Source organism: Melospiza georgiana, chromosome 3 (assembly GCF_028018845.1).
Source record: "Melospiza georgiana isolate bMelGeo1 chromosome 3, bMelGeo1.pri, whole genome shotgun sequence".
In the NCBI taxonomy this organism is placed as follows: Eukaryota; Metazoa; Chordata; class Aves; order Passeriformes; family Passerellidae; genus Melospiza; species Melospiza georgiana.
In genome coordinates this window covers 65708098-65734050 of record NC_080432.1, presented here as the reverse complement: position 1 = coordinate 65734050, position 25953 = coordinate 65708098, and the positions used below count along the sequence as shown (strand labels likewise).

At 41.0% G+C, this 25953-nt stretch overlaps 1 protein-coding gene across 3 annotated transcripts in view; it reads right to left on the bottom strand.

Annotated features, from left to right (window-relative positions):
- PHACTR2 (phosphatase and actin regulator 2) overlaps positions 1–25953 on the bottom strand; it is a 103719-nt gene that overhangs the window by 8919 nt on the left and 68847 nt on the right. For 2 of the 3 annotated variants that reach the window (XM_058021552.1, XM_058021549.1), the window contains exons 5-9: positions 16617–16850; positions 12714–13260; positions 10800–11008; positions 8157–8313; positions 6014–6069 (exon numbers count right to left, since the gene is read on the bottom strand). In XM_058021552.1, coding sequence (XP_057877535.1) covers positions 6014–6069; positions 8157–8313; positions 10800–11008; positions 12714–13260; positions 16617–16850 — 1203 coding nt within the window. The remainder of the gene's footprint in view (positions 1–6013; positions 6070–8156; positions 8314–10799; positions 11009–12713; positions 13261–16616; positions 16851–25953) is intronic. The other variant, XM_058021553.1, reaches the window with a different exon arrangement.

Below are 25953 nucleotides of genomic sequence, written 5' to 3'. Positions count from 1 at the left end.
CATGAGCACAGCAAAGAGAAGGTGCCTGTCATTTCCTTTCTGTGTACCAGCAAGCAAGTACCCTGAAAGAGTTGCCTGATGTTTCAGTAACTTATTTTAGCATTACAATCACTTGCTTTTACTTCCAACATTGACTTTAGAATAAGAGCCTAATTTATAAATGCCAAGTGAAAATTTTACTCTGAGTATTTGAATTACCCAAGTTCCTTCTACTGCTACAGACACGAATCAATGACATTTGTTCCACTGTCATTTGTCAGCAAATTGGTTTTATTATATAAATTTTTTTCTGATTTTACAATAGGGGTATATGATCCAACACTCAAGCCCTCTTGGTTAAGGGCCACTGGCTGGACCAGATGAACCAGTACAGCAGAAAATTATGTCCATTTTTAGGATGTATTTGGGCACACGAATAAAACAATTTCCTTTTAACAAACTTCTGTTCTAACCAAACTTGATTTTTCAACTGCCAGTGAAAAGCACACTTAGAAAGACATGTTTGTGTGTGCTCAGCATATTTTTAAATTGATGAATGGTTCGAAGGACAGTATTTGCCCTTTCAGTCCAACTCTGATGGTTAAATGCAAAGTTTTGTGGCTGAAATATCCCACCTAGAGAAATACATAAAATTCTGATCCTGTTTTATTCATGGTTGGGGATTACAGACTCTGCTTTACAGTTCAAGGCTAACTTTAAATTTAAAGAAATTCATTTGTTCTGGATACAGCCAACTTGTATAGATGAAAAGGGAGTTTTAAAACCTGGTATAGTTGTATCTGCCCTGTTTCCTATGGCCAGCCTGCTGTCTTAGTAGAGGTGACCTGGCCTGAGGAGAATTTCTGTGTAATGACTTTCACAGTGGAGAAAATGCTACGACAGGACATCTCATGGTACTTGCAGATATCCTTTGCTTACTCAAATGCTTTCATTTAATAAGAATATCAGGGAAAGGAGGAGAGGACAAATTATAAAAATAAAAAAGTAAGAAGGTAAAAAATAGGAAAAAGGCAATGCTTGCCCAAGATCTTCTCTGTGAGAAGATTCCAACACCAACATCAGGTTTCCAAGAGCAAGGTGCAATCGCACAGGCTTGCTGCCAGGATTAGGTTGGATTTCAGGTTGATGGTGATGTTACTGAGATACTGAAATATGGATGTAATTTATGGTTTATTAATTGCTTTCCTGTTAAATGGAAAAGAAATGGATAGCCTGTTTCCATAGAGGAACTGTAAATGGACTCAAACTGAAGAATAACTAAGTGGAGAGTTATAGATTAATCTACATTTTAATTTTTTTAATAATGTATCTATCAATACATAAGTTGGGTATTATTTAAGGAATTATAACTTTAAAGGATAACTAATCCCATAATATCCTCATCTAAAAAAGTCAAAAGGTCTCTAGCTGTTTTGAGACAGATAAATCATCTGTAGGCTTTTGTTTAAACATCCTCTCTTTGCAATCAATAGACACAGCAGCTGAGGTAATTAAACACAAACTATTACTTTGGGGTTCCGTTCACTTGGGAATCATGTGACATAAAGAAATTTTGTCCCCTCATGAATGGAACTGCTTAAGTCCTACCTCAGACAATCTCCAGTAACAGGAAAAAAAGACAATTGAAAGTACACATCACTATACTGCCCTTTCCTTACTTTAGTTTGTAAAATATGCTGTGCATTATTCATATCTTGGCCTTTCTTTTCTATCTAAACTACAGTGTTTCCTAAGATGCTTCATGTAAGAAACAAGGGCTCACACTGCTTAATGTATGCCTTAAGGAAGAACTACCAACAGCATGGCACCTGAAATAGTGTTTCTCTGTATTTTGGGGGAGGATAAAACACCTTAAAAATCTTTCTCTAGACATTTGGGAAGGCTGAAGGTTAGCTGCCTATTCCAAGATGTGAAGCCAGATCCCTTTGGAGAGCAGATGACTGCACAGCAAGATGGGAGACAAGGGAAAACCCCCCAAAAAGGGCAAGCAGGTTAGTGACTGGGCAGAGGGTGTTGGTACCCCTTGCAACAGGCCATCTTCTGGAGGCCAATTCCAACGTGAGCTTCCTTAAATCCTGGGAAAAGCAGGAGAGGATCAAACCCATGGGGAATAGACAGTCTTCTGCATGAGAGGTCAGGGACAGGATTTTATACATTCAAACTGGTTTACTTCTAGGAATAAAAGTCAAGAGCTAAAGGAAATGGACTGAAATCTTGTGGCTGCTAGTATTATACTGAATCTGCTGTTTAGCACATGGGCCCCTGTCTCTCCACTGACTTGTACCTAAAGCACCAATTTCCCACCTCCAGCCTGCTGGGCAGAGTCTTGCTTTAAGCCTGGTGCTACAGAAATGCTGCCTGGATACAAATACCTACAAACAGTAAAAACTACAGTGTGTTTTTGGTCTTTTAAGGTAAAAGTTTTGAAAGTTGCTGTAGGGAGTTAAGAAGATGTGTGGTGCTAAAAATAATGGGTCTGGTGCTCCTGGTTCCTGTAGGTGTTGTGGAAAATTCCAGCCAGAGGGCCAAGATTTGGCTGCAGGTATGAAGTGACTCACTTGGCCAAACAGGAACACATTAATGCACAGGAACACACTTATCACTGCTTTCCACCTTAAAAGCAGATCTAATCTGTGTGATGTGGAGAGAGAAAATATAAACACAGCGTTCTCAGCTGCAAGTCCCCTCCTCAGATGTCCTGCTGCTGCCCTACTGGCAAAGAACCAGCCCAGCAAGCGCCCTGTGCTTGCAGAAGTCTCTGATTAGATCCCAGCAAAACTATGGCTTCCCTCCTTCCCTCCCTGCAATTCCTAGGAGGTCAAACTGGGATTTGACTCCTAATTGAAACAATTTTGTTTAGCATCAGTTATTGTGGCTGTCAAGTTAAATAATCCACCAGTCAAAGCCAAACAAGCAGCTTCCCTGTCAACCATATATTATTGCTCCTGCACTTTTACCACATTACATCTGGTCACCTTCTCTGGGACATCTGTTTTGTAGCAGAAGACGAGAAGAAAAAAGACAAATTTTCCTGCCTGAGGACTGCTCCATTCTTGACCAAAAAGTACTCCTGGAGCATAAAACCAAACTTTCCATTGTGTCCCTATGGGATTAGCTATGTTTAGAGTTCTCTGTGGGCTTGCTAAGGAAAGAGAAAGAAAAGACAAACAAAGCACTTGCTTCTTGCAGTGCTCTGAAATGCACAAAGCTGCTTCTCTTTCCTGGTCTTACAAGCAAAGATAACCATTAATATTCCTTAACAAGCTTTGAGAGCTAAACCCCATTTTCTACAAAGCCATTACTGGCAGGCGTGCAGGTGCACTGTACAAGAAATTCACTGTCCCTTACAAATACAGGGAAAAATTACAGTTATCTTAATCTGAAATTCTTGGAAGACTAAAAAGTTTCTTTGCCATAATGCAATACTATAAATACTGTTGGTTCAAAGCCAGTGTACAAGAAGCCTGCCTTTATAAAAAACACAGGGCTTTATGTATTCCTTCAAGTGGACTCTTAAGTTGTCGTAACTTTGTTTTAGTGTGGGAAGTCTCAGAAGTCTGGATAGTTTTATCCAAACAGTTTTTAAACAAATCCGCCTGCAATGTCTTGCGATGGTACTTGGAAACAGGATTTTCAGTAACTGGTTTATCTGGAAATATTATCAAAACAAAGCTTCTTGCAAAACAAACTTGCTCACTAACTGGAAATACAAAAAAAGAAAAAAAGTAGGGATTTTTTTTCTGAACCTCTTAGAAGATTTGGGCTGAACTTTATCCTGAAGTAAACATTTGGACCTTTACCACTTAATGTAACCTCAAAGTCTGATAATATGACTCAAAACAATACATCCCCTTAGCTGCAGTTTACATACACACAATAATATAACTCTTTCTCCCCATCCACTGCTTAAAAAATACGAGGAAGGAAACTTTATGAAAGAAATCCCAACTTACTCACAAAAGCTCACTACACCAAGAAAGGCATTTAAGATGTGCCAACATTTTCAAATGATCCACAGTAAGGAATAGCAAAAATTTTGATGTAAAATATAAGTGCCTTATGGTTTAGAGAGAACTTGCACCCTGAAAGGACTCTGAGTCAGACTCTCATCACAAACCCTGTCTGGGTTTTGGTTTGCTTTAGTTTTAATAGATCACTTTCAACTTGAAATATTTTACATCTCAGTGATGAGCAAAAAGCAGTTCCTTCATGTGCTCACAAGGGCCTCTGTGATTTTTTTGTGATTTACAATTCTGCTTCCCAGCCTTCATTTTTCGCTCTCCCTGGCCTCTTTAAGACACCCCCCAGCAGCAGCAGGGGAGGATGGCAGGAGGCACTGAGTGCAAAGCCTGGTGCACTGCCAAAAGCTTAAAGTAAACAAGCTGAAACAGGAGAGGAAATCTATTAACTGCTTTCCAGTCTTGAGCTACTTATTGCAAGAGCAGTGAATGGAATAAACACTGGCAAAAGGGGATATTAAATACATCACAGGTTTGCTGCTGGCTTGGTCACCTCGAGATAAGCAAGAAAGGGCAATAAGGGAGCCCAGCTGGTGCTCCCAGCCCAGTGGCTGTATCCTGGCCCACCAAAGATGCTTTGGATTTATGCTTCTCACACAGCCCAGCATGAGCAGTTTGTCATATATAAAAAAAGTTCTTATTTCCAATTTTATTTTTATTTATCTTTGAAATTTAGAGGTTTGGAAATTACAGTTTTAGAAAGTCTAATCACATTATGTGCTGGACAGGAGTTCCCTGATCCCTCTCCTGTGCAAGCATGAACTGTAGCTTCCATTTTCAGTAAGATATGGCACTATTTGGCATTTGAGAACTCAAACAACAGCAGTAAGATTTTATTAGCATTTTATTGTCAGGATGGTTTGCCTGAAAGCCAATAATTGCCCTCTCCCTGATTTGCTAGGCTGAGCAAGTGACACAGTCATCAGTCCATGGATGCTGTCAGGTAAACATCCCATTTTCTTTTCTTCCCTTCCATTAGCATGCTACACATCAGGGCTGACACCAGACCTGCATGGATGAGCTCCAACTCTACTGAACAATTGCTGGAAATACCATAACAGCATCATACCAACTCTTTGATCAGGTGTGAGAAGTTCTCATGCCTTAAGAGTTTTTTTTGTTTGCTATTTGTGTGATTTTTGATTTATTGCTATGAAGTGTCTTTTCTTCATTTATTTCTTCTACTTAACCATCAAGTACTAGCCATCTCTGCAGGATGAACACAGGACTAGGTGGAGTTGGGCATGGCACTGTGTGTTTAGGTAACAGCTTCATTGTGGAAAGATTCATAAAGGAGGACAAAACAATGCTTGTTCTGAAGAGTTTGCCAGCCAAAGAACAGAAGCAACATAAGTAAATGGCAGAATAGGTATAAATAGTAAATATCTAGTGTACTTCCTCCACCCTTGACTATTTGAATTACAGACTTTTTTTCAGCATAGATATAAGGAATGATTTAATTAATGGGAAGATATTCAGTGAGATTCTCATGCATGTTACAGTACAGAAGACATTTATGTCAGAAGTGAATATGAAGGCCAGCATGCAGAAGTAGCTGACATATACCTATTGACTTTCTGCTGAACAAACACTTTGCCTTTCTTCTTTCTACTCCTCCTTTCAACCTCTGCCCTTCCATCCCACCTGCACCTCCAACTCATATTCCTTTCTCCTCCTCCTCCTAAAAATCAGGGGGAAGGTTAACTAGCCTAGAACTATTTCTAAAAGGTATCCAAGTCATTCTTGGTCTTTGGGACCAGCTTCAAGAAGCGAGATTGTGACAAGTAAAATTTGGCATATTCAATAAATGGAATTTTCAAAGCTACAATTACAGGTTAGTGTATAAATCAAGTGTTGAGACATTATTTTCTAGAACATCATTTCTCTCTAGTTATGGTTCTAATACTGTAGCAACAATGATGGATTTCCATATGAATCCAACACCTGCTCCCTTTCTAAGCAAACACTGTGTGAAACCTGAATGAAATACTTACGCTTCAGGATATTTCTTTGCTCCAGCTCTTCAGTTGTGGGCCTCTGGCTAAGCCTCCTGTGAGAACAAAGTAAATGACTGATTTAAAACCAGATCTAAATGACACATTAGGATTTGTAATACAGCTTAAAAAATGTAATTTCTGGAAGTAATTTCCAGGCAGTTATAACAACTGCTTATGTAACCAGAGTGGCCATTTGTTTTAAAAGATGTAGTGTTGTCATTTGAACACATGAATAACTGATACTTGAATAATATTACAGAATTTGTACTAGCAAATTTATAGTCTTCACAGGTATAATTTTATTAATAAATCCATATACCTTTTTTGTTTCCAAGAACCATCACTATAATCAGTTGTGCAATTGTTAGATTATTCTCAGGTATTTTGAATGAATTTTTATATTTTTGATATTTTGAAGTCTTACTAAAGTTTTTTAAAAAAACAAAACCAACAAAATCCATAAGCTGTTCATTCCTCATTAATTTGTATGTACAATACAATTGGGAGCTTCACCTTTAGCTGAAACCTAATTTTATTTAGTTACCTAAATATAACAACTGCCATTACAAAAACCCCAAACTGAGATAATAATTTTCTGGTTTGTACATGATTGATGTTATCTCTGCGTTTACTAAACAAGTCCACTTGTTCACTTGAGGAAAGGAGCAAGAAAAATTTCAGCAGTAAAACTTATTTTGCATGTGTGTTCAAGACAGGTGTCTATTCATCAACACTCACACAGCTCACTACAAGCTGTCTTTAGCCTCGTGACACTCATCCAATTCAAATCGCTCTTGGACTTACAGATTTGTCCCTGGGGACCGGCAGGTTTACCACAGGTGACCAGTCCCAGGTGTAGGAAGTCCCAGGTGGGGACCTGACTCAACCCTGACTGAGCTGTGGGAACAGATTTTCCACCAGACCTCGATGCTGCCAGGTGCTGACCGCCAGGCCAGGAATTTTTCAGAAACTGGCATCAAACATGGATGTGATTTTGGGTATGAGCACAGCCCTGATGTACACAGATCTTTCTCCTGCCACCAAAGCAGAACTGTGTGCATTGCCTTTCAGCTCTCCAGCAGAACCCCAAAGCAGCTTCTGCAGTTGCAGCCTCCAAGGGAGGACGGACAAGCAGGATGTGATCACCAGAGCTGGGATTTGTTCAGGAAAGTGATGACAACAACCACACCTCTTTATTGGCCGGAGAAAAATGACCCTTGGGCTCTGCACAGTAGATGTACCACTCTTACAGTTCAGTAATGAAATAGCTGCCTTGGCCAGACACCCAGTTCACAGAGCAATTCAGCTCAGCTTCTGGGTGTTGATGCAGGGCTGTGTACTCTGTACTGGAGCAGTACCAACAGGACTACCCTGTATCTGGGAATCTCCAAAAAACACAGGACATCCTCCAAATCTGGACAACATTCCTGAGGCAAACAGAAACAGGGACAGGTCTAGCAAAATACAGGCATGTTGTAGTCTATTCTCAGAGACCACAAAAGCCAAAATAAACATGAAGATTTTTTTAAAAAAACCTGTAAAAGGCAAGTGAATTTTTAATGCAATGTTCTCAATTCCAGAAGGAGAAAGTAATATACATCCCACAGCAGTTTAACAGTTTGAGAAGATGTGTCTCAGCACTGGGTACAGTAAAACACTAAACCACTGACCAGCTCAACTTCTTTTGCTGGAATCAGCATATGATTGGAGGACTTGGAGAGCCAGAGGAAGAGGAGAAGGGTCAGAATAGACAACATGCAGGGGCATGCTCTGTGGGTCAGGAACTAATGCTCTGCCTGAGATGGGTATACAAGTGAAAGTTCTGCTAACAAATCTGAGAAAGAACCAGAACCACAGCATTGACTGTTGTGGACTCATTCTTACCCTCTTCCTCTTCTTTCCCTTTTTAACCAAAGTACCCAAAACTCCAAAAGCTCTCCAGTTTTGTTTCTTGCAGAACAGAAAATCTATTATTGACAATTTAAAGTTTTGTGAGAAATAAAACCACCATTTTCCAGACAGTTGTACCACAAAGATCCTGCAGTGCACATTGGGCTGCATTTAAAACATGAACCCAGTGTTCTCAATTCTCTTCCTCCATCTCCACCCAGTGAAACCACATTGACCCTGTGACTGATACCTCACAAGCTTTGTTCCAATCTGATGTCTGATTTCCTGCCTCTCCTCTTCGGATGTACGCTGCAAGATGTTTTTGTCTTCTAACTCTTTCTTAGATGGTCTGTTGCCAAGTTTGATAGCAAGAGTATCCCTACGACGAATTTTACTTGCCAAAGAGCCTGAGGAAAGGAGGAGTAGGGTAGATTTAGTTCATTCATGCTCAGGTTACAGACACAAACTCCCAGTGAGAACTTTAATACCTCCCCAAAGCAACCTTGTTCCCACATGCAGGAGAGGAATTTTAATTAACATCAAAAGAAAAATTTTAGCTCAGTTCATGAAAATAAAAAGCTAAAAGGCTTGGAGGGAAAAGCCAAATTGATACAAACATCACTTGTCACCTGTGAAGTGATAGGATAAAAATGACAAATCTACACTAAAATGTCTTTGAAGTCTAATACATTACAGGTTGGCTTATTTATCTACTTAATATATTTAGCAACTTGCTGCTCGTTTTCTTCAGCCTTAAGTGGCTTAGTCTCATTCCATCATCATTTCCCTCATTCTTTCAACTTTTTTTTCAATCAATTACCACTTAGTTCTTTTATAGTGTTTTCCATCTCTAAGTTATTTGTAAACTAAACCAAAAAATACAGCTTAGAAAAGTGCTCTGAGTGCCTGTAAAATAACCTAGGCAGGAACCCCCAGACACTGCAGCAATCTGTTCTGCATAAAACCAACACTCTAGGGACAAGGGCTTTGCAGCTTGGCCAGCATTAGCTTCAGGCAGCTGTGGAAGGAATGACATTTTTCACAGCCTTTATAGTATTTCCCTTGTGTCTTGACATTCTGACCAAGGTGGGCTACAAATGCCTTAGGTGGCAGATTTTCCCTGTGTAAGGCAGTTTGGTAAGGCCACAGGCTCCCAGCTCACTTTTCATAAGACACCGTGCTGCGGTGTGAACACAATAACTTTTGGTTTCTATCACTTTGGGTTGTATTCAAACCCAACAAAGAACTATAGGAGACTTCAGCCTCTTGAGCTACCTAGCACTTCACCTCCTCCTGCACCAGTGGCTAAGGAAAAAAAACCAACCAAAAACCATGTTCATTTTGCCTCATGCCACTTTGGTACACTGGACCGTGGCGTTCAAACCTTCTTTGTTGAGCACAGTGAGGCACCTCCTCCAAAAAAGCTGTGAGCAAGGCTCTCAAACCATGGCTTGATGGTGATTTCATACTGACATAAAGCCACCCCCGAGGAGGTAGAGGGAGGGCTGCTCTCCTTTGTGCTCCTGACAGCCTGCTGCTGCCACCTTCTTTGCCCAAGCAAAGGAGAAGCCTTTGTGTGAGCTGGATCAGGGAACCACAAATTCTGTTGAAAATCAGCTCAACGACAGCTGCTCCTACAATAATAAACATGAACTCTACCCTAAGGGAAAAACAGCTGGGAGAAGGGATTAGGCAGAATGGGGGCAGGACAACCCCTTCAGCACCGCAGGGCTTCTGCCCAGTTAAGGTGATGATAAGAGTCATGAAATTTCAAAGCTGTAAAACTTAGATGTAATCTACTGTGATCTGCTCTGCCTGCTAAGGTTGCTCCAATGCTTAAAACATCCTGATCAAAGAGGAACTAGTGACTTTCAGACAGTGAAGCTGCTGACTGATGGGCCTCCTCTGTCATGCACCACACCTGTAGCTCCCACAAGGAACTCATGGTGTGGGCAAGCCAAATGAATGGCTTGTGATGCCCTAAGGTCTCCACCTTGTCCCTCCCTGACATCCTCCTGAGCCTGTTCCTCCCACCTCGGCTCTCCTCCCTGCAATGATTGATCTGCTCTTCTCAGGTTTCTGTGCTTGAGATGACCCCGAAGTATTAGAAAGTATTTCCCAGCCTCGTGACTGAAGAAGTCGAGCATTGTCGGTTCTGCTTTTCAAGGTTGTTTATTTTTTTCTTATCTATTACATTCTTTCTCTGACCTGCTGAGATCTGTCCAGCAGGTTGGGCTGTGGCACAGCACCTGGCCTTGGGGTGGTCTTAACATTTTATACTACAATCTATGTGTACTTTATTTACAATAATTTTCCAATATCTATCATCTATGTCAGTCTGTTTCTACTCTAAACCAATCAAAAAGTGTCACCATCCCAGCAGAAGATGGAGGACAAGAAGAAGGGGAAGAAGGACAGCACACACCCAGATTCCTCCATCTTGCTTCTTGAACCCTCATTTGAAAACCCAAAAATTCTGCTTTTTCACCCTGTGACAAATTAACTACTATTCTACTCAAACTGTTGTGGGTTGTAAATCTTCAAACAAAGTTGGTAATTTTTTCCATGGAATAAAATTGAAGGCACAGATGTTTTTGACTCTGTGCCAAGGTCTCTGAGCCCCCTGCCAGGGTCTCGAATTACCCAGGGCAGCCAGAGGAATGTCCTGGGTCCCGACATGCTCTCACCCATGCACAGGCCTCAGTAGGTTTCTGACTGTCATTGCCTGGGAGAAGCAGGGCACTCATTTCTCAGTAGTGACAAAATACTAAATCCCCTTAAAAGCATTCCCTGCAGCCATTCCTCTCTCTGCCTCACACTGGCATGGATCAGGCACGCTCACAAAACGCAATCTGTGAACAGCAGCCTGCAGCATTTTGAGCAGGATACTTACTTTCAGTACTTGCATTCTCATCATCATCATCATCATCATCATCGTCATCATCTGTGTACAGGATCGGCCCGTCTGAGTCCGAGTCACTGCCGTGGCTGTCTCTGCTGCTTTCACTCTCAGGAGGGGGTGCAGCGTCAGAAGCCTCCTCCACCAGCTCAGAGAATGCTTCATCTGGAGCCTCCCCTTCCTGGTGTTCTTTGGGAGCCAAGCTGTTTATTCACGAGCAGGTAGGGCGACACATCAATGCAGGCAGAACAAAACACCAATGAGAAGCAATTGAAAAAGCAAGGATGAAAATAAAAGTTCTGTTAATCAAAGTAATTCCTTTCTAAAAAACATACATATATAAGACATCTTTAACATAGGCAGATATGTAAATGTATCTATGTATGTGTGTTAGGAAAAAGGATACAAACAATCCAGAATTATGTGCTGTGAAGACTGCATTAAGAACAGTTCACAAAGCTGGGGATGAGAGGACCAAGTTGGAGAGCAGATGGGATGGCAAAGTTTCCTCTTCTGGAAGCCTAACCCTATTTATTGTAGATACAGTCTCATTGCAGTTGAGTTCAAAATGTTCATGCTCATTACTAATGAATTTGGGGATCAACAGCAGGTTGCCCTTTGCCTTGGGAAAATCTTTACGTAAAGGAAGGGTAGAGCAGGGGGAGATGCTGCACTAGAATGTAGAGCTGGCAACAGATGTACCAGCAAGAATTTAAAGGAAGGTCTCTAGGCTACTGGCATTTAGACTAAACCCTCTTGGATTTATATAAAAGATGCTGATTTTTGTGACAGGGAAAAGACAAATTAATAAGCTAGTTTCACTTTCCTGCCAACTGTTTTGCTTAAAAAACGTAATTATGACTCTTCTCTTGACCAGTTTCTACAATACCTGAGATTTACACAAGTTATTAGGCAGTAAAAAACCAAACACCTACTAACTGAAGCCTGAAAGAACCCTCATTTTCAAGTGTTCAAGCAAATTCAGCTATTGAATCGAGAACTTTAGCAGTGAGATATTTAATGACATCTACAGAAAAAAAAAGACATCTACAGAAAAGAACCCCTTTATAATTCGGCATTATTTCTTGTTTGCCTTTATGAGAGATAAATAAAAGTGTCACCAGCTTTGAGCTGAACTGCTGACCCCAGTGCCAGCCACACAATGAAGTAAGAGACAGGTCATGAGCGACGACCTTCTGGGGAAACATGAGGTGCTGCAGGTGAAAGGCTTGAAGGCGCTGGGAGGGAACAAACTGTGCTGGGGGCCACACAAACTGTTCCCTATAGCAGGCTCCGAGCTGGCTAGGGCCCCATGGAGGGCCGAGGCTTAACCATAGGAATTGCTAAGTCATGATGAAAGAGCAAAAGAAGCTCCTGTCTTCCGCCTTTTGGACCCCAGCTTATCTCTGTAACCCCATAGGTCACTTTCCCCTAACCCCTACTATTGGACAAGTTTGGATCCCCTTATACCCTATAAAAAGGGGCTGTTTTAGCCCATTCTGGTTAGAAGAGCCGTTGCTGGAACCCTTCACAGACCCCTCAATAAAACCAGCACTGTGGAACACCAGGACATTTTCTTCTCCTCACTCACGTCTGCTTCCCGCCTAGCCTGGACACCTTAGCAAGCTCGAGCTGAAATCCTAAGAGAGCTGATAATCACTAAAGAGCTGATATCCACTAAGCTTGCTAAGGTAGCCATCGTCTGAGAGCGGCCTGGGTACTCGGACGCTCTGCCCCCGTGAAGGACTGAGCTATCCGGCCCGTGCTGCCTGCTTGGGAGCAAATCAGCCCAGCAGGGAGTTGAGATTAGTTCCCAGTCAGCAGAAGCAGCAGAAGAGATCCCCACGTGCCTACAGTGCAAACAAATGTGGCTTCCTTGGCTGTGCTCTCACAGCCATACTGTCTCACCTTTCCGTGCGGTCTCCTCTGGCACCTGGAGCGCTGCCCGGGGCCGCACTGCTCGGACTCGGGTCTGTGCCACGCTCGGTCGGGAGCAGAGCCTTCGTGTCCGAGCCTGGCGGCCCTGCCACAGGGCTGTCTGACACATCCTGCCCATCTGAGGAGCCAGCAGGCTGCTGAGGAGCTGCAGCGGGAAAAGGAGGTGGAAGTGGAGGTGGAGGAGGGGCAGCGGTGGGAGGAGGGGGCACAACAAGCTTGCTGGGCTGGTCCGCGTTGTCCATGTCAAAGGTGACTGTGGGAGTTTGCTCAGCCTTGGGTTTTTCTGCCTTCGCTGCCACACTGTCGGCCGTCGCACCTGAGGGGGAGGAAGCAGCCCCGTCTGGTGCTGTTCGTGGGGCTGACTGCTTCCCAGGTTTTTTCTTGCCCCTGGGAGTCCCTGATGTGCCAGATTTGCTGGAAGTCTCCTTAGAGGCTTTGGGATGAGATGATGTGGACGAAGGAGATGGTGATGAAGAAGACTTGGAGACTGGTAGTTTTTTTGCGTGAGAGGAACCAGCTAAAACAAGAAAATAAAAGGCATTTTACAGTCTTGCAATTATATGATTTTTGCACTGTATTTTCTGCATGAATTGACTTGTGCTGGTCTTAAAAAAAATACATTTGATACTTCTACAATACATTCATGTAAATGCTTGAGATGATTAAATTTTGCAGTTCCAATTTCACCTTTGTGTGGGAGACACTGAAATGATGAATACTTGACCAAGAACAGCAGAGAGGACCAACCTTACAAATGGATAGGAGTTTGTTTTGAGCATTCTGAATTGGCCTGTTACACCTGGCCTGGACATCTTCTAAGAAGTCCACAACTTATTCTAAAAATATGTGTAGTGACTTAGCTAAAAAAAAATTTTACTGCAACTGGTGTCCTCCTATGTAATGACAAACAGCAGAGGGGCAGAAACCACTCCTGCCACTGTGCACAAATGACCTTCAGAAGGGAGCAGGCACTGGAGGCCTCCTGTATGTACTGGAGGCCTCCATCTCACCAGTGACCAACTTGGGCAGTCTTGAAAATGAAGTGAAACAAGGTTTTGACAGCAGCTGTACAAACTGGCCAAGCTGGCTGTTTAATCCTGTGATGCTCATCATACTGAAGCATATATGTATAAAGAATCTCACTAAAGATTTCAGCTAGCCCACATTTCCATGTGCATTCCAGCCACATTTCCAATTGCTGTGTCAATGTCATGCTGTGTCATCACCTGAGATGGGAGCTTCAAACTTCTGACTTCCATTTAAAAAGCAATAAAAATGACAACCACCTAATGGTTCAGTCCTTTTCATCAAAATGCATCCAACTCAAATACTTCTGATGTAATTCTAAAAATTCATTAAGTTCCAGAGAACAAATGAAAGCATTATAAAGTTAAATAGCAGCCTTCTGGCTAAGCTTACTGAATAAAACAGAAAGCTGTAATAGAAATCTGCTGAAGGCCCTACTTTACTTATAAGCATTTAAATAAAAACAACCCCCCAGGAGACTGGGAGAGAATCAAAGTGCAGATACTGGCCATAATAAGTTCATGATATAAAAACAGTTTTCACAGTTAGACTGTTCTCAAAGGAGATGGAAATTAATTCAAGACACTTTACTGTTCTCTTCTCTAGCTGTTATGGTTTAAAAACATTTAGAGAACTGTGAAGCTTTCAGTGTATCTGAAAAAATTTATAGAAACTTCAGGCAAATCCCTGTTCCTCTCTGCGCTCCCAGGTGACAGTAAAGGGCACTGTCCTGAATCAACTGATATTGTACTCATCTTCCCACATCAAGTAAAAATCACTCAATTTACATGCAAAACGAAATGAAGCAGAAAAATGGCATCAGCAGAAGTTCATAATTACAGCAGAAATAGATGGTGGTTCCAACCTGCATATTATTTAACAGAAATCTTACTGAGTAGGTGGATGGTAGAAAGAAAAGGCTCTGGTTCTGATGCCTTTCAGCGCAGGCTGGAGGTCAACAGAACCAGTTACATGCTTGCACTTAAGAACTGCAGCACAGTACAAATATATGGCCACACAGTTATGGCTGAGAAAATGTCAAAACATGTTTCCATTGTAAAAATCCTTACATTATTCTCAGAACCTCCAATTAGATACAGAAACTTAAAAGATTTCTCCCACAGAAAACCCCCCTACATGTCCACATGGGTCAAAAGTGCTATTGCTGCTGTTGTTTTTGACTGGGCTGGCTGACAATTTTCTGTCATGCCTCTTTTTCAGTAGAAGATTTGAATTCCGATTAAATGAAAAATTTAATGGCTGTTGTTTGCCTTTTGGCATACATACACCCCTCCATTTAAGTCCCATTCTCCCAGTTCCACTATTTCAGTATGGAAACTTGCAGGAGAGCCATGGCTCCGCTGTTACTCATATTCCTCTCCTCCTTCATGGGGCTTGATCACTAGCTGCATCATGTGCTCACTTTCATGGTGATTGACAAACCCCTTGTACTGACACTGTTCCAAACCAGTTCTGCTTATTAAGTACTGCCCCATTTTGAATGAACACAATATATTTTTAATGTTTTTAATGGAAGAAATTACCAGTAGAATAAAGAATAGATGTGGATATATTTTACATCTGTATGGTCTGCAAGCACTGGCTGACATTGCAGCAAGGCTAATAGAAGACAAATCTGGAACCTGGAATGTATTTTAGTCTAAAAAGTCAGATACCTGACAGCTTGTTACCAACCACTGGTATAAACAGTTCTTTATGTGATGGATTGCTTTATTTCTGAAAAGTCTGCTGTTACAAGGCTTCATCTAGGAAGAGCTGAGTTTCCCAGTTGCATATGAAATACAAGTAGCAAATTCTGGATTTTCAAAACGTTTATTCTTGTAGTCGTCTGATGTAATAGGGACAGTTAATACCAAGTTAATGGATATTTTATGGCAAAGTTATTATTGTAATTCTAGAAGTCTTGCAATGTTTTCAAACAGTCCTCTTCTGTATGCTTCAAATACAAAATGTGCCAAAATGTACAAGCTGTGAAGAGAAATACTTGCAGAGAAAACTGGAGGGACTGAAGGGCTTTGAAAGACAGAGAATGAAAATACAGGGCTTGTATAAGTTTGCCAATACAATATGGAGCCCATTCATCACAATACTGCTTGTGGTCAAAGTATGTTTTAATTATGGTCATTGTCTCCACTGCAACCATTCAAACTCACAATCAGTACCTTAAGAGCACCCACCTATAATCTTAAATCTTGCATCACTGCTGACTTTTGATGTAATGGTGTGGTGATAAACACATGCTTTGTGCCTGATGAGTGATATTTTCCATTTCCAGTATGTACTTAGAATCACATCACCTGAGGGAAGCCTGGTCATTTCTAATGGTGTCATTTTTTTTTGGTCAGCTAAACCAACTGCTATTCAACAATCTTTTAAGATGCTTCAATGGTTTTATTCTTAACTTCTTTGTGATCTTGTCATATTGTCAAATTAATTGGAACAGTTGATACTTCCAGTAGAAAGTTACAGCAATATCAAATTAGTTTTACTTAGGGGTAACTTGTGCTTGGTTTCAGAAGTCACCTTCTATCCTGCTTATTCTTGAGCTGTTTCTCTGGGTCATTTTTTTGCCAGCTTTCACACTTGAACTGGGAATTCAGTGCTCTCTCTGCTGTGCTTGGTGTTGTACATGGGTTCAACATGTAGGGGGTCTGTGTGTTGTCTGGGGTGTTTGTGGCCAGCAGAACCAGAGCCCAGCAGGAAGCTCTCTGCAAACACCCACGCATGCTCCTCAGTAACACTGCTCTGTCCAAAGGCACGAGTCACCGAGCCAAGCAGCCCCATGCACATGCACCCACGGCAGCTGCACTGCTGGGCAGTACTCACCAGCTTCTCGATTTGCACTGGCACCCGTTGGCTTGGGTGGTGGGAGAGGAGGCTGCTTAGCAGGAGCCTTTCCCTTTTTTTTAGCGTGAGGTGCTTCGTTACCCTTATGGCTGCTGGCGGTGGAAGCGGTAGTGGCATTTTTTGGTGGTAGCGGAGCTTTTTTAGGTTTAGGCTTAGGCTTAGGTAGTGGTGGAGCATGGGATGTCAGAATTTCTGGGCAGTGACCAGTGCTCTCTATGGGTAAGAAAGTGAACAGAAGCCAACTGACACAGACATACACCACATAAATTCAACAGCAAGCTTCACAACAGTCACTATTTCTGCTGCTTGAGCTCTTGGGAATCAGGAGAGACTTCATCTGCCTCTTAAGGCAGTATTACCTCAGAAAAAAGTTACTGTTTACCTCAACCCAGGATCTTCTCATGGAAAATATTTACCTTGAACTTTGCTCAGACTCATCTATTCTAGACCTCCAAGGATCTGCCTTTACATTCAGTATCCCAAACTAAAGTTTGGGATAAAAACTAAATGAGGGAATGCTATTTACTTCTCTAACAAATCTCCTCAGCTTCTTTTCAAGCCTAACCACCCTAAGATCAACAGTTTGTAAAACTCAGATTCATGTGAACCTGAATGTGAACAGGGCCATTCTCCCAGCCACAGGCTTGCACATGGTTATGCAGTGGAAATTTTCCCAGTTTTCTCCTGGAGCAATTAATTCTTCTGAGCTGCATATTTTTTGCTCTTAGCAGCTTTATTTTGGGTAACTCCCTCAGAGTACTTTTACTCTTCAGAAACAAATGAAGCTAAATAAGATAAGTCATCATTTGGCATGGAAAGGCTCTCCCCTCCTGCAGGTTTTTTGTTACACAACTGCACTTTCAAGAGTCTAGAGTTCATTAGTCAGCAGGAATTTGGTCTTTATCTAAATTGTGCTTTGCAATAGGAATGGCTCTGCAGAGTGAAAGAGGTAGCACTGAGGATCCAATAGCCACAATCTGCATTTCAGGATTTGGACTTTCTTCAGGCTAGTTCTGTAGATGAACTAGTGGTGGAGGGAGTACAAGTTCCTGAATGCATCTTTTGGCTTAGTTTCTTCCAAAAACACCCCTGGTTTGTTTGTAGCCTGCAAACCAAAGCAGGGTAAGTGGGGATGACCAGGAAATTAATTTAAAAAGTGCATGCCTAATGCCAGCTGTAATGTTAATGTAGGTGAGCCATTTACAGCCAATGTATAATTTTGCAACATGATCACTACAGCTGTAAAACTTGGTGCTCCCAGGTGGAAGAGCTGAAGTTCCCAGAGGGGAATCTTTATCCATTCAACTAAACCAATTCTATGCCCATTTTGTCTCAAGATAACCTTCCCAAACCTTTCTGAAAAGGGATATTATAGAAGCCAGAGCATTCCATCAGAATCATATAGACTTTGTTTGCATGTTACTGAAAACTGTGATTGGGGAAGAAAGGACACAAGCTAATACTGAAAAGACTTTTAACAGTCTCTTCTATCACTCAAGAGAAAACCATTTCATTTCTTGCATTATGTTCCTATTAGAGCCTCACTCTTCACACACATTAAATGGACTTTCTCATCTCTCTTCTTTCCCATGTTAAAGATTCCCAAGAGGTAAGCAACACATTTTAATTTTAAGATTAGTAGATGAAAAAACAAATAATGTGCTAGACAACAAAGACATTCTTCCTCTCAGAAACAAAGCCTTTCCAACCTCTAGCTTAAGGCTTTTTAACATGAACCTAATGCATCACCTGCAGTTATTGTAAGCAACATGCACACATGTGTCTTCATGAGCTGAAGGAATCAAATGTCCAGTGTCTTCCTCCTTTATTTCCAGCCTATTATAAACTAATATGCTTTTGCTAAAGCTTTGAAAGCACCATCTCATAGAAACATTTTACAACTTTCAAACAGGTTTTTTTTTTGAGCACAGATTCTTGTACCATCTCTTTGTTTTCCATAGAAAGACTTTGGATGGAGAAAGAAACATCCTTATTTGTTACATTTTGACCTCCTTTCACAGCAAAAGGGGCTCCTTGTGAAATTCTACCTACCTTCATTCAAAGTTGAAATGGCGATATAATTCTGAAAAAGCAGGACATTTTAAAATTTGAAGTCCATTAATAATAAACAGGGTAAGAGAAGATATGATTTTGTATTTTGAAGATCCTGAAGGACATGATGATCAGAAATAATATAAGTGTAAACAACTATGAACAACTATTAACTAAAGATCCATAATGCTAAAATTTTATGGACCATTAAGAAAGAATTTAAAACTTGTTTACTTATATACCATTACTGTGTTTTGTTTCAGTTCATTAGTAGAGAAAATGTTAATAAAAAGAATGACAACCTAGAAAAACTAATACAGCATTCACCATATTCTAAAGTAATACAGTCAATCTACACTAAACTATATAACTGATTAAATAATGTATATCAGAATTTATCTTTTGAATCAGGAAAAAAGGTACAAAATAAAATATAAGGCTAAAGCTTTATTTAGTTGCAAATAAACACATCCTAGTGACAACCTATAATTTTCAATTTTTCTCTAGACAAATAACTAAAAACTATAAATGAAAACCAAAACCACAGCAGTTCATTCACACCAAAGTTCTTGCTTGCAGACTTCATGTGTGATTAAAACTGGCAGTTTATATAGCATTTATTTTAACAGAAATGCCTTGCCATTACTGGAACCCTACATTTGTCTAAGACAGCTCTTTTCATAGTGTTATGTACCTCATTCCAAAGACTGGCAGACTCCTGCCCAGCTGCATCCTACTTGCTCAGATAGTTACACCTCTCATCCAGTCTTGACTGCCCCTTGATTACAGCAAACCTTCTTCTTACTCACAGCCAGGAGGAAATCTGTGGTGAAGATTATTGTCTTTGACCATATTGTTCCTCCTGGCATCTTATTGGCTTAGTTGCTTTTATCTTTGTAAGCTCCATTTTTTTATCTCACTGTCAGTCTGATTTTGCCCATGGTACAGTTTCCCATTTACTTGAGACAGAGATTTCCAGTTCCTACCTGACCAGTCCATTATATCAGCTTTTGACAGTGACAAGCCAAGTTTGAAGCAGATGCTTTTCATTGCTTTTCCTCTGCTGACCCTCAGGCTTTGTGAATATTCACTGACTGTCCTCCCTTAAACTCCCCTCTGCTGACAACATTTAGGCTGCCATTATTGTGCTTTTTTCTCTGGTCTGGTGTCCTCTTGTTTTTCAGTGCCTAATCATAGTGTTCTTTCTTTTACTGCAAGTCCATTGGAAAATTCTTGTGGTTTTCTGCATCTATGTAAGATGTTGTAATAAATGTCTGGTATATACAGTAACACTGTAGTAATATAAATAACGAATAACTGCAACAGGGGCTTGATCTTGAACAGTGACAGAGATGGTCTGATGTCTGTAAATGATTGCAGATGCAATTATGTTGTAATTGTACCTCCCTAACATGATTCTGCTTGAACACGGACCCTTGGTCTTCATGCCTGCTCTTTCTTTTGCCAAAACAAGGGGGCATCTGAATCAGTTCAGACCCATCTATTTGTTCAAACCAATCCCCCAGGTACCTCAGTACCAGCTGCAGCACACTTTTATTGCTGTTGTTTTTCTTAATTTAGACATCTGTTCATCAAGAACTGACCTTTTAACAAAAAGTCTCTGAAACATATCAGATAGGAATATCTTTTATCCACTGCTGCCTTGGTAGAAATATCTGCTGTAGAAGCAACTTGCTTATAAATTACATCTTTAACAGGAAAGCAAACGTTAATATCTCATTAAGCATTTGGATCGATGATATGTTTATGTTTAGAATAAATTTTCCAAAGGCCAGATTTTCGACAAACCTCACTTTCAGACCAGATTTTCTTGTTTCCAGAAATTGTGATTGGGGCCAGACTCTTAACAAAACTCTGTTCTCATGTAAACACCTAAATGATGGTCAGAATTACAAATTACTCAGTGTACAACAGATCTTGTGGGGACTCAAATCTGAAAGACTTTCAGAGAGATGCCAGTGTGCCACATGCACTAGAAAATCAAATTACTTATTTTGCAAACTAAAAGTGGGACCTTTTGCAAATTCTGGACCAAATGAACCTATGAAAATGCTGGGCATACTTTCAGAGGATAGGTTGTAAAATACAACAATTTTTTCTTTGCTTCTGTGAACTTGTAAGGAACACGAGGATTTTGTCCTAGAGCACTGGTATTTTTGTTGGTACAGTTCGAGCAGGGCCATGGAGTTACCTCACAGAAAAGCAGCACTGCTGCAGCACCAGCGTATGATCTCCTTCAACTGCAAACCACCCTCCTCCTGGAGGATGAACACAACACATTGGAGAAACACTATGTAAAATAAAAGCTGGAAATAAAGTGTTTGCTGTCTTCTGCAGGATGACTCCCTGCACAATGAAACTCTGTAAGAGTTTTGCAGATGGTGAGTTTCCTTTCCAGACTATGCAGAGAACTACATTTTGATTAATCAAAATCCAGGAAGCTGTCAGTCAGGAACATGGGACACAGGACAAGACAAGGTGTCTTTTGTCACTTTTTTGGACTCATTGATTGTGCTGATGCAGGTGGTCAACTCAGACAAATCCTTTCATAAACTTCAGATTTAACCAGCTCCATTTTTTGTTCCTGCTATTGCTAATAAAATTCTGTTCAAGAAAAGACCCATTCTAATTGTTAGAAAGCTTCCTTTAATTTCCACTCTATTTCAAGGCACTGTTTATTCCTTTCTACCTGTGCCAGCATTGTCCTTCAGCCATGCTCTCTCTCCTGGCTGTTTACCAACTCGAAACATTCATCTAATGCACTCTGGCTCTCGCGGGCTCTGTTTTGCTACACTGAACCAGGACAGCTGTCTCACAATGCTGTCTGCACTCTCTCTGCAGTTTTGAATTCATCTTTCATTAAGATGGATAAGCAGATCTGCAAATCTGCAGACATCTAGATCTTACCGACTCCATAATTTCAACAACACCAAGAGCAAGAGGCCTTATAACAGAGACGGTAGAAAACAGGAGAGGGGAGAAAGGGACAGGTGTAACATTTCACCTGAAGCAACCACATTCAGGTATTTTGCATTAGTTTCACAATAAAAAAGGCAAAAAAAACCCCACCTGACTATCATTCTACATTTTTAACTGCTCAATCTTTGTGTAAGAAGTAAGCTGCTAAGAAAAAGAGAATGCCTAAGACATATTCAGCTGATCTGTGAGAACCTTGGAAGGTGGAAGGCATGGAGGTTTCTACATTCTCTCATACTTTCTGTAAAGATAGATATAAATAATTGAATAGTTAGTTTCTAAAAAAAAATGCACACAATCATAATTCTGGAACCACACTAGGATATGTTTCCTATAAAAGAAAAAACCTGAAACAAACAAAACAGCTTCACAAGTCAGGAGCTTTCTTTAGGCACTCATTTTTTTGGTGAAAGCCTGTGCCTCTCTCATCACTCTACCAGCATGAGCCAGCCCTGCTGACCTAGTGGATAGGCTCTGGCCAAACACAGCTGTATCTAGCTTTCCTTTTAAGAATACTTGGATTCAGCCTCATTTACATAGTTCAGGTGATGAATTGAAGATATACTATTCTTAGAAGAACTGGTTTTGCCCAGCAAATAGCTCAGCTGGAGTGAGAGATTCTTAGGGAGTCAGGCAAAAAAGCCCACAGCCTTTTCTGTATGCTGCTCATATCAATGATCTACAGAGCTCAGGAGTGCAGGAATCCAGCAAGGCACACAAGAGGGATGAAAGTCTTCCCAGTTTCTCACAGTGGCTGGTTTGCAGGTTTAATCTTCTGAGACAAAGCAGGCTCTTGTCTGAGACCCTGGAAGATGAGGGTTACTACTTTATATTCAAACAGCTTCTGTTCTGCTTTGAGGAAATAAAGAAAAGATCTCTGAGAAAAGGAACCTAGAAAATTAGACTTTGAAGAACATTCCTTGGTAGACAAACTAAAGCATTAGAGAGCAACTATGCATGGTTGTAAGACCACAGTTTGTGCCTCCAACCTTCTTTCCTTTGGTTACCCATAAGAGAATATTCAATTTAACAGCAGACTTAAGGACAGCAGACAAAATATAGAGGAAAGAACCTGTAAACCCAACATACTAAGGCCTGGAACCTTTTCCAGCTCTCATATGAGACTTAACCTCTTGGGGAAAAAATATGCACATGTAGCCCAACAGTTCGTTTGGAAACAGGACTAAAAACTGTTTCCTTTACCCATGTTTACTTCAGAGATGAGGAAACCTGAGAAGATTGATCTCCTGCAAATGTCCCAGGAACATTCCAGAAGCTTATGCCCCATATCACCCACAGCACCTGTAACAGAGCCTGGCTTTCTGAGATGCAATTATTTATCAACACAGCACCTAACACACCTGACTGATGGTATGCAAAACAGAACTTCTTACTGTTTTTCCAGGCAGTATCTTGCTGATGGTTACTGAGCCTTTCACTTCTTCAAGCCCAAGCTAACTATGAAATCTGGAACCATCTGCAAGAATCATTAAAAGATTTAGCTTGCTTTGACAAAAATGAGTAAGACTGAACTTTACAAACTGAACTTAGATTAAAAGTAAGGGGTTCTCTCGTGCATCTCTGTGCCAGAGACATCTTGGGAGGTTTGAAAGGAGAAAAGCATCTCTGACATAGTACCTGGAGGCTTTACCATGTGCAGCAGGCATGCTGCATCACCACACTAGTTCCTGATATCCAGGGAGGCAAACAGTGACAATTTTGACACCGATTCTACTGATGTGGCTTTTGATCTTGTCCAACACTGCCACAGGGGGCAGGAGGCAGAGATCCCCTTCCTTGGATCCCCTTTGCAATGCTCAGACTCCCCCTGGAATGTGGAGCTCTGGGCATTGCTGGGGATCCTGCAGCCCAGTGCAATGGCTCAGGAGCCCTGGCACAGTGGGAGATTTCAGTCTGCTGCCCAGACACCCAGAGTTGTCCTTTGACATTGGTGCCTGCCCACTTGCTGCTGTCAGGCTCACAGATAAAACAGCTATACTTTGGCTCTTATTTTCTGCAAAAGATGCTAGTGGCTTTTCTTAGTCAAAACAATAGAATTCAGAAGTCAACCCAGTGCAAGCACAACATGAATAAATGATCTCAGAAAAAGATTCATCTGATTTTTCAATAGCAAGGCTTTATCCATCAATTAGCTGCTTTATGTTAAACTGTCACTTGTTTCTAATCATCCTGCAATAAAGGAGAAATTTTCTTTTAAATACCCTGCTTGTATGACTGTCATTATTACTACAAAGAGTAACAGTTACACTATTAAATTGCCCAAGAGAATTTTTCACCACATATAAAAGGCACCTGTGAGCTGATAGGCAGCAGATGGGTACACAGCTTATGGAACTGCCTGGCAGCAAGGGGAACAGCTTTCAGGGGCTGTCTTCTTCACTTGCTTCTGCTTTACTCATTTTTATATGCATGGCTGAGCCTATTGTTTGCCTTGTGGATACTGTATTTCCATAACTCACGCTGAAAAAACTTTCCTCCTTTAACTTGTTTTAACTCCTAATATATTCCACATTCTACAACCTGCTGCTGCCAGCTCTCACCATACTATCACAACGTGCCTGTAACATGTGCTCTTTTTAAGCTTCTGGGTCCTGCAGCCATCACAATTATATGAGAAAGCCATTTTCAAGACCCAGTTGAACAAGAGGGCAAATAAAGACCACTACCATTTCTTAAGAGCATTTTAAAATAACCTTATAACTTCACAAGGCTGAGACGCATTTTTTGGCAAACTTTGATTCATTGGGAGCTGGAAATGCAGCACAACATTGCGCTACTAAGCAGGAGGAATTAAGCCTGTCTTTGGGTCTTACAAACGTGGCAGGTGCACACATCTTCCCTCAAGATTTACACCTGAGTTCATGACTTTGGAAGCCTCACATTAGCCTCGCTGAAGATGAACTTGCAGCCATTACTCCTGAGTGTCAGGTAGTGTTCAATCCACCTATCTCAGTTCTCATGATGGAGGGCTGTGATCTGAAGCACCAGCACATTTTTTTGGTCCTAGCAGAAGAGTATTCATGCTTCAGCTCTGATTTGGGTGCTCAGTGAACATGAGCAAATCTCCACTCTGCAGCTGTGGATTCCTTGCTCTGCCAGTGGGTGTGGGTGTAATGCAAACCTACTGCATGTGCCATAAAAAAATCACCCAGGATTAACCTGTCAGGTGAGACGCTGTGGGCCTTACTCTTCCACTGAGTTCAGCAGGCTGGCTCACCTTCTTGCCTAGTGTGCTACATATAAATAAAGAATAACTGAAGTGTGCTCACCATGACTAGGGGTGGCTTGTACTGGGTCTACACATTGTAACATTTTCTGATGTGTGGAATTGATCCTTAACAACTTTTGTGGGGAGAGTATTCTCTGCAATAAATCTACCTCCTTTTGTTTCAGGGGACTCCAGATGTTAACTCCTAGCAGAACTTAATGTTTAGGTGCAAGAGGAAAGTATACTTTAAGGGGTTTGCATCTTCTGGATGCTCATACTGAGATTCAATGAAGCCTAGAATACCAGTTTTGCTCATTTTTTTGTTTTTCTCCATATATTCTTAACTTTCTGAGAGGGACTGGAGTGATTGCTATACTTCTTTTGTACTGAATCTCCTTCTGTACAATAATCATTCTTAATTTCTCCCCATAAGGTCAAAAATATATAGAGAGTGCAGAGTCTAATAAGAAGTTGAAATAGATATTGGACCTCTCCTGCTTCACTGGAGTTCTGACATTCTGCAAAGTCAGCTAGAGGGGATTTCAACACAGTTAGAAATGTGTATTTCTAAAATAATAAACTGTACCTTAGGAAAACTTCCAAGTCCTGACAATTCTAAAAGGCTGTATTTAGTGATGCACAAAATAATAAGTGGTCTGATCTAACCCCAAAGTTAAATTGAACCATTTTAAAGGAGTTTTCCATGGCTTTTATAACTCTTTTCCCCTGACCCAATACACATCTGGTTCTAGTTGGCACCAAAAGAAAGACATATTTAAATGTCATGACAAAGGCTAATCTTGTATTTCTGCCTTGTTGGGAGACAGGAAGTACTAGAAATCTCATAAGATTCTCCTTGCACATCTATCCACTTTTTAAATAGTCAAGTGATTTACGTAGCTCTGAGAAGAATTCAGATTTTTTCTGTTAGCTGAACTGACCCTCTCAACCTCCAGAGGATCATTCATCACTAGGTAGAGTTTAATAGAAGACATTGGAAAGGCTGCTCTGTCCTGCCTCCATGGCTTCAGCCAACCA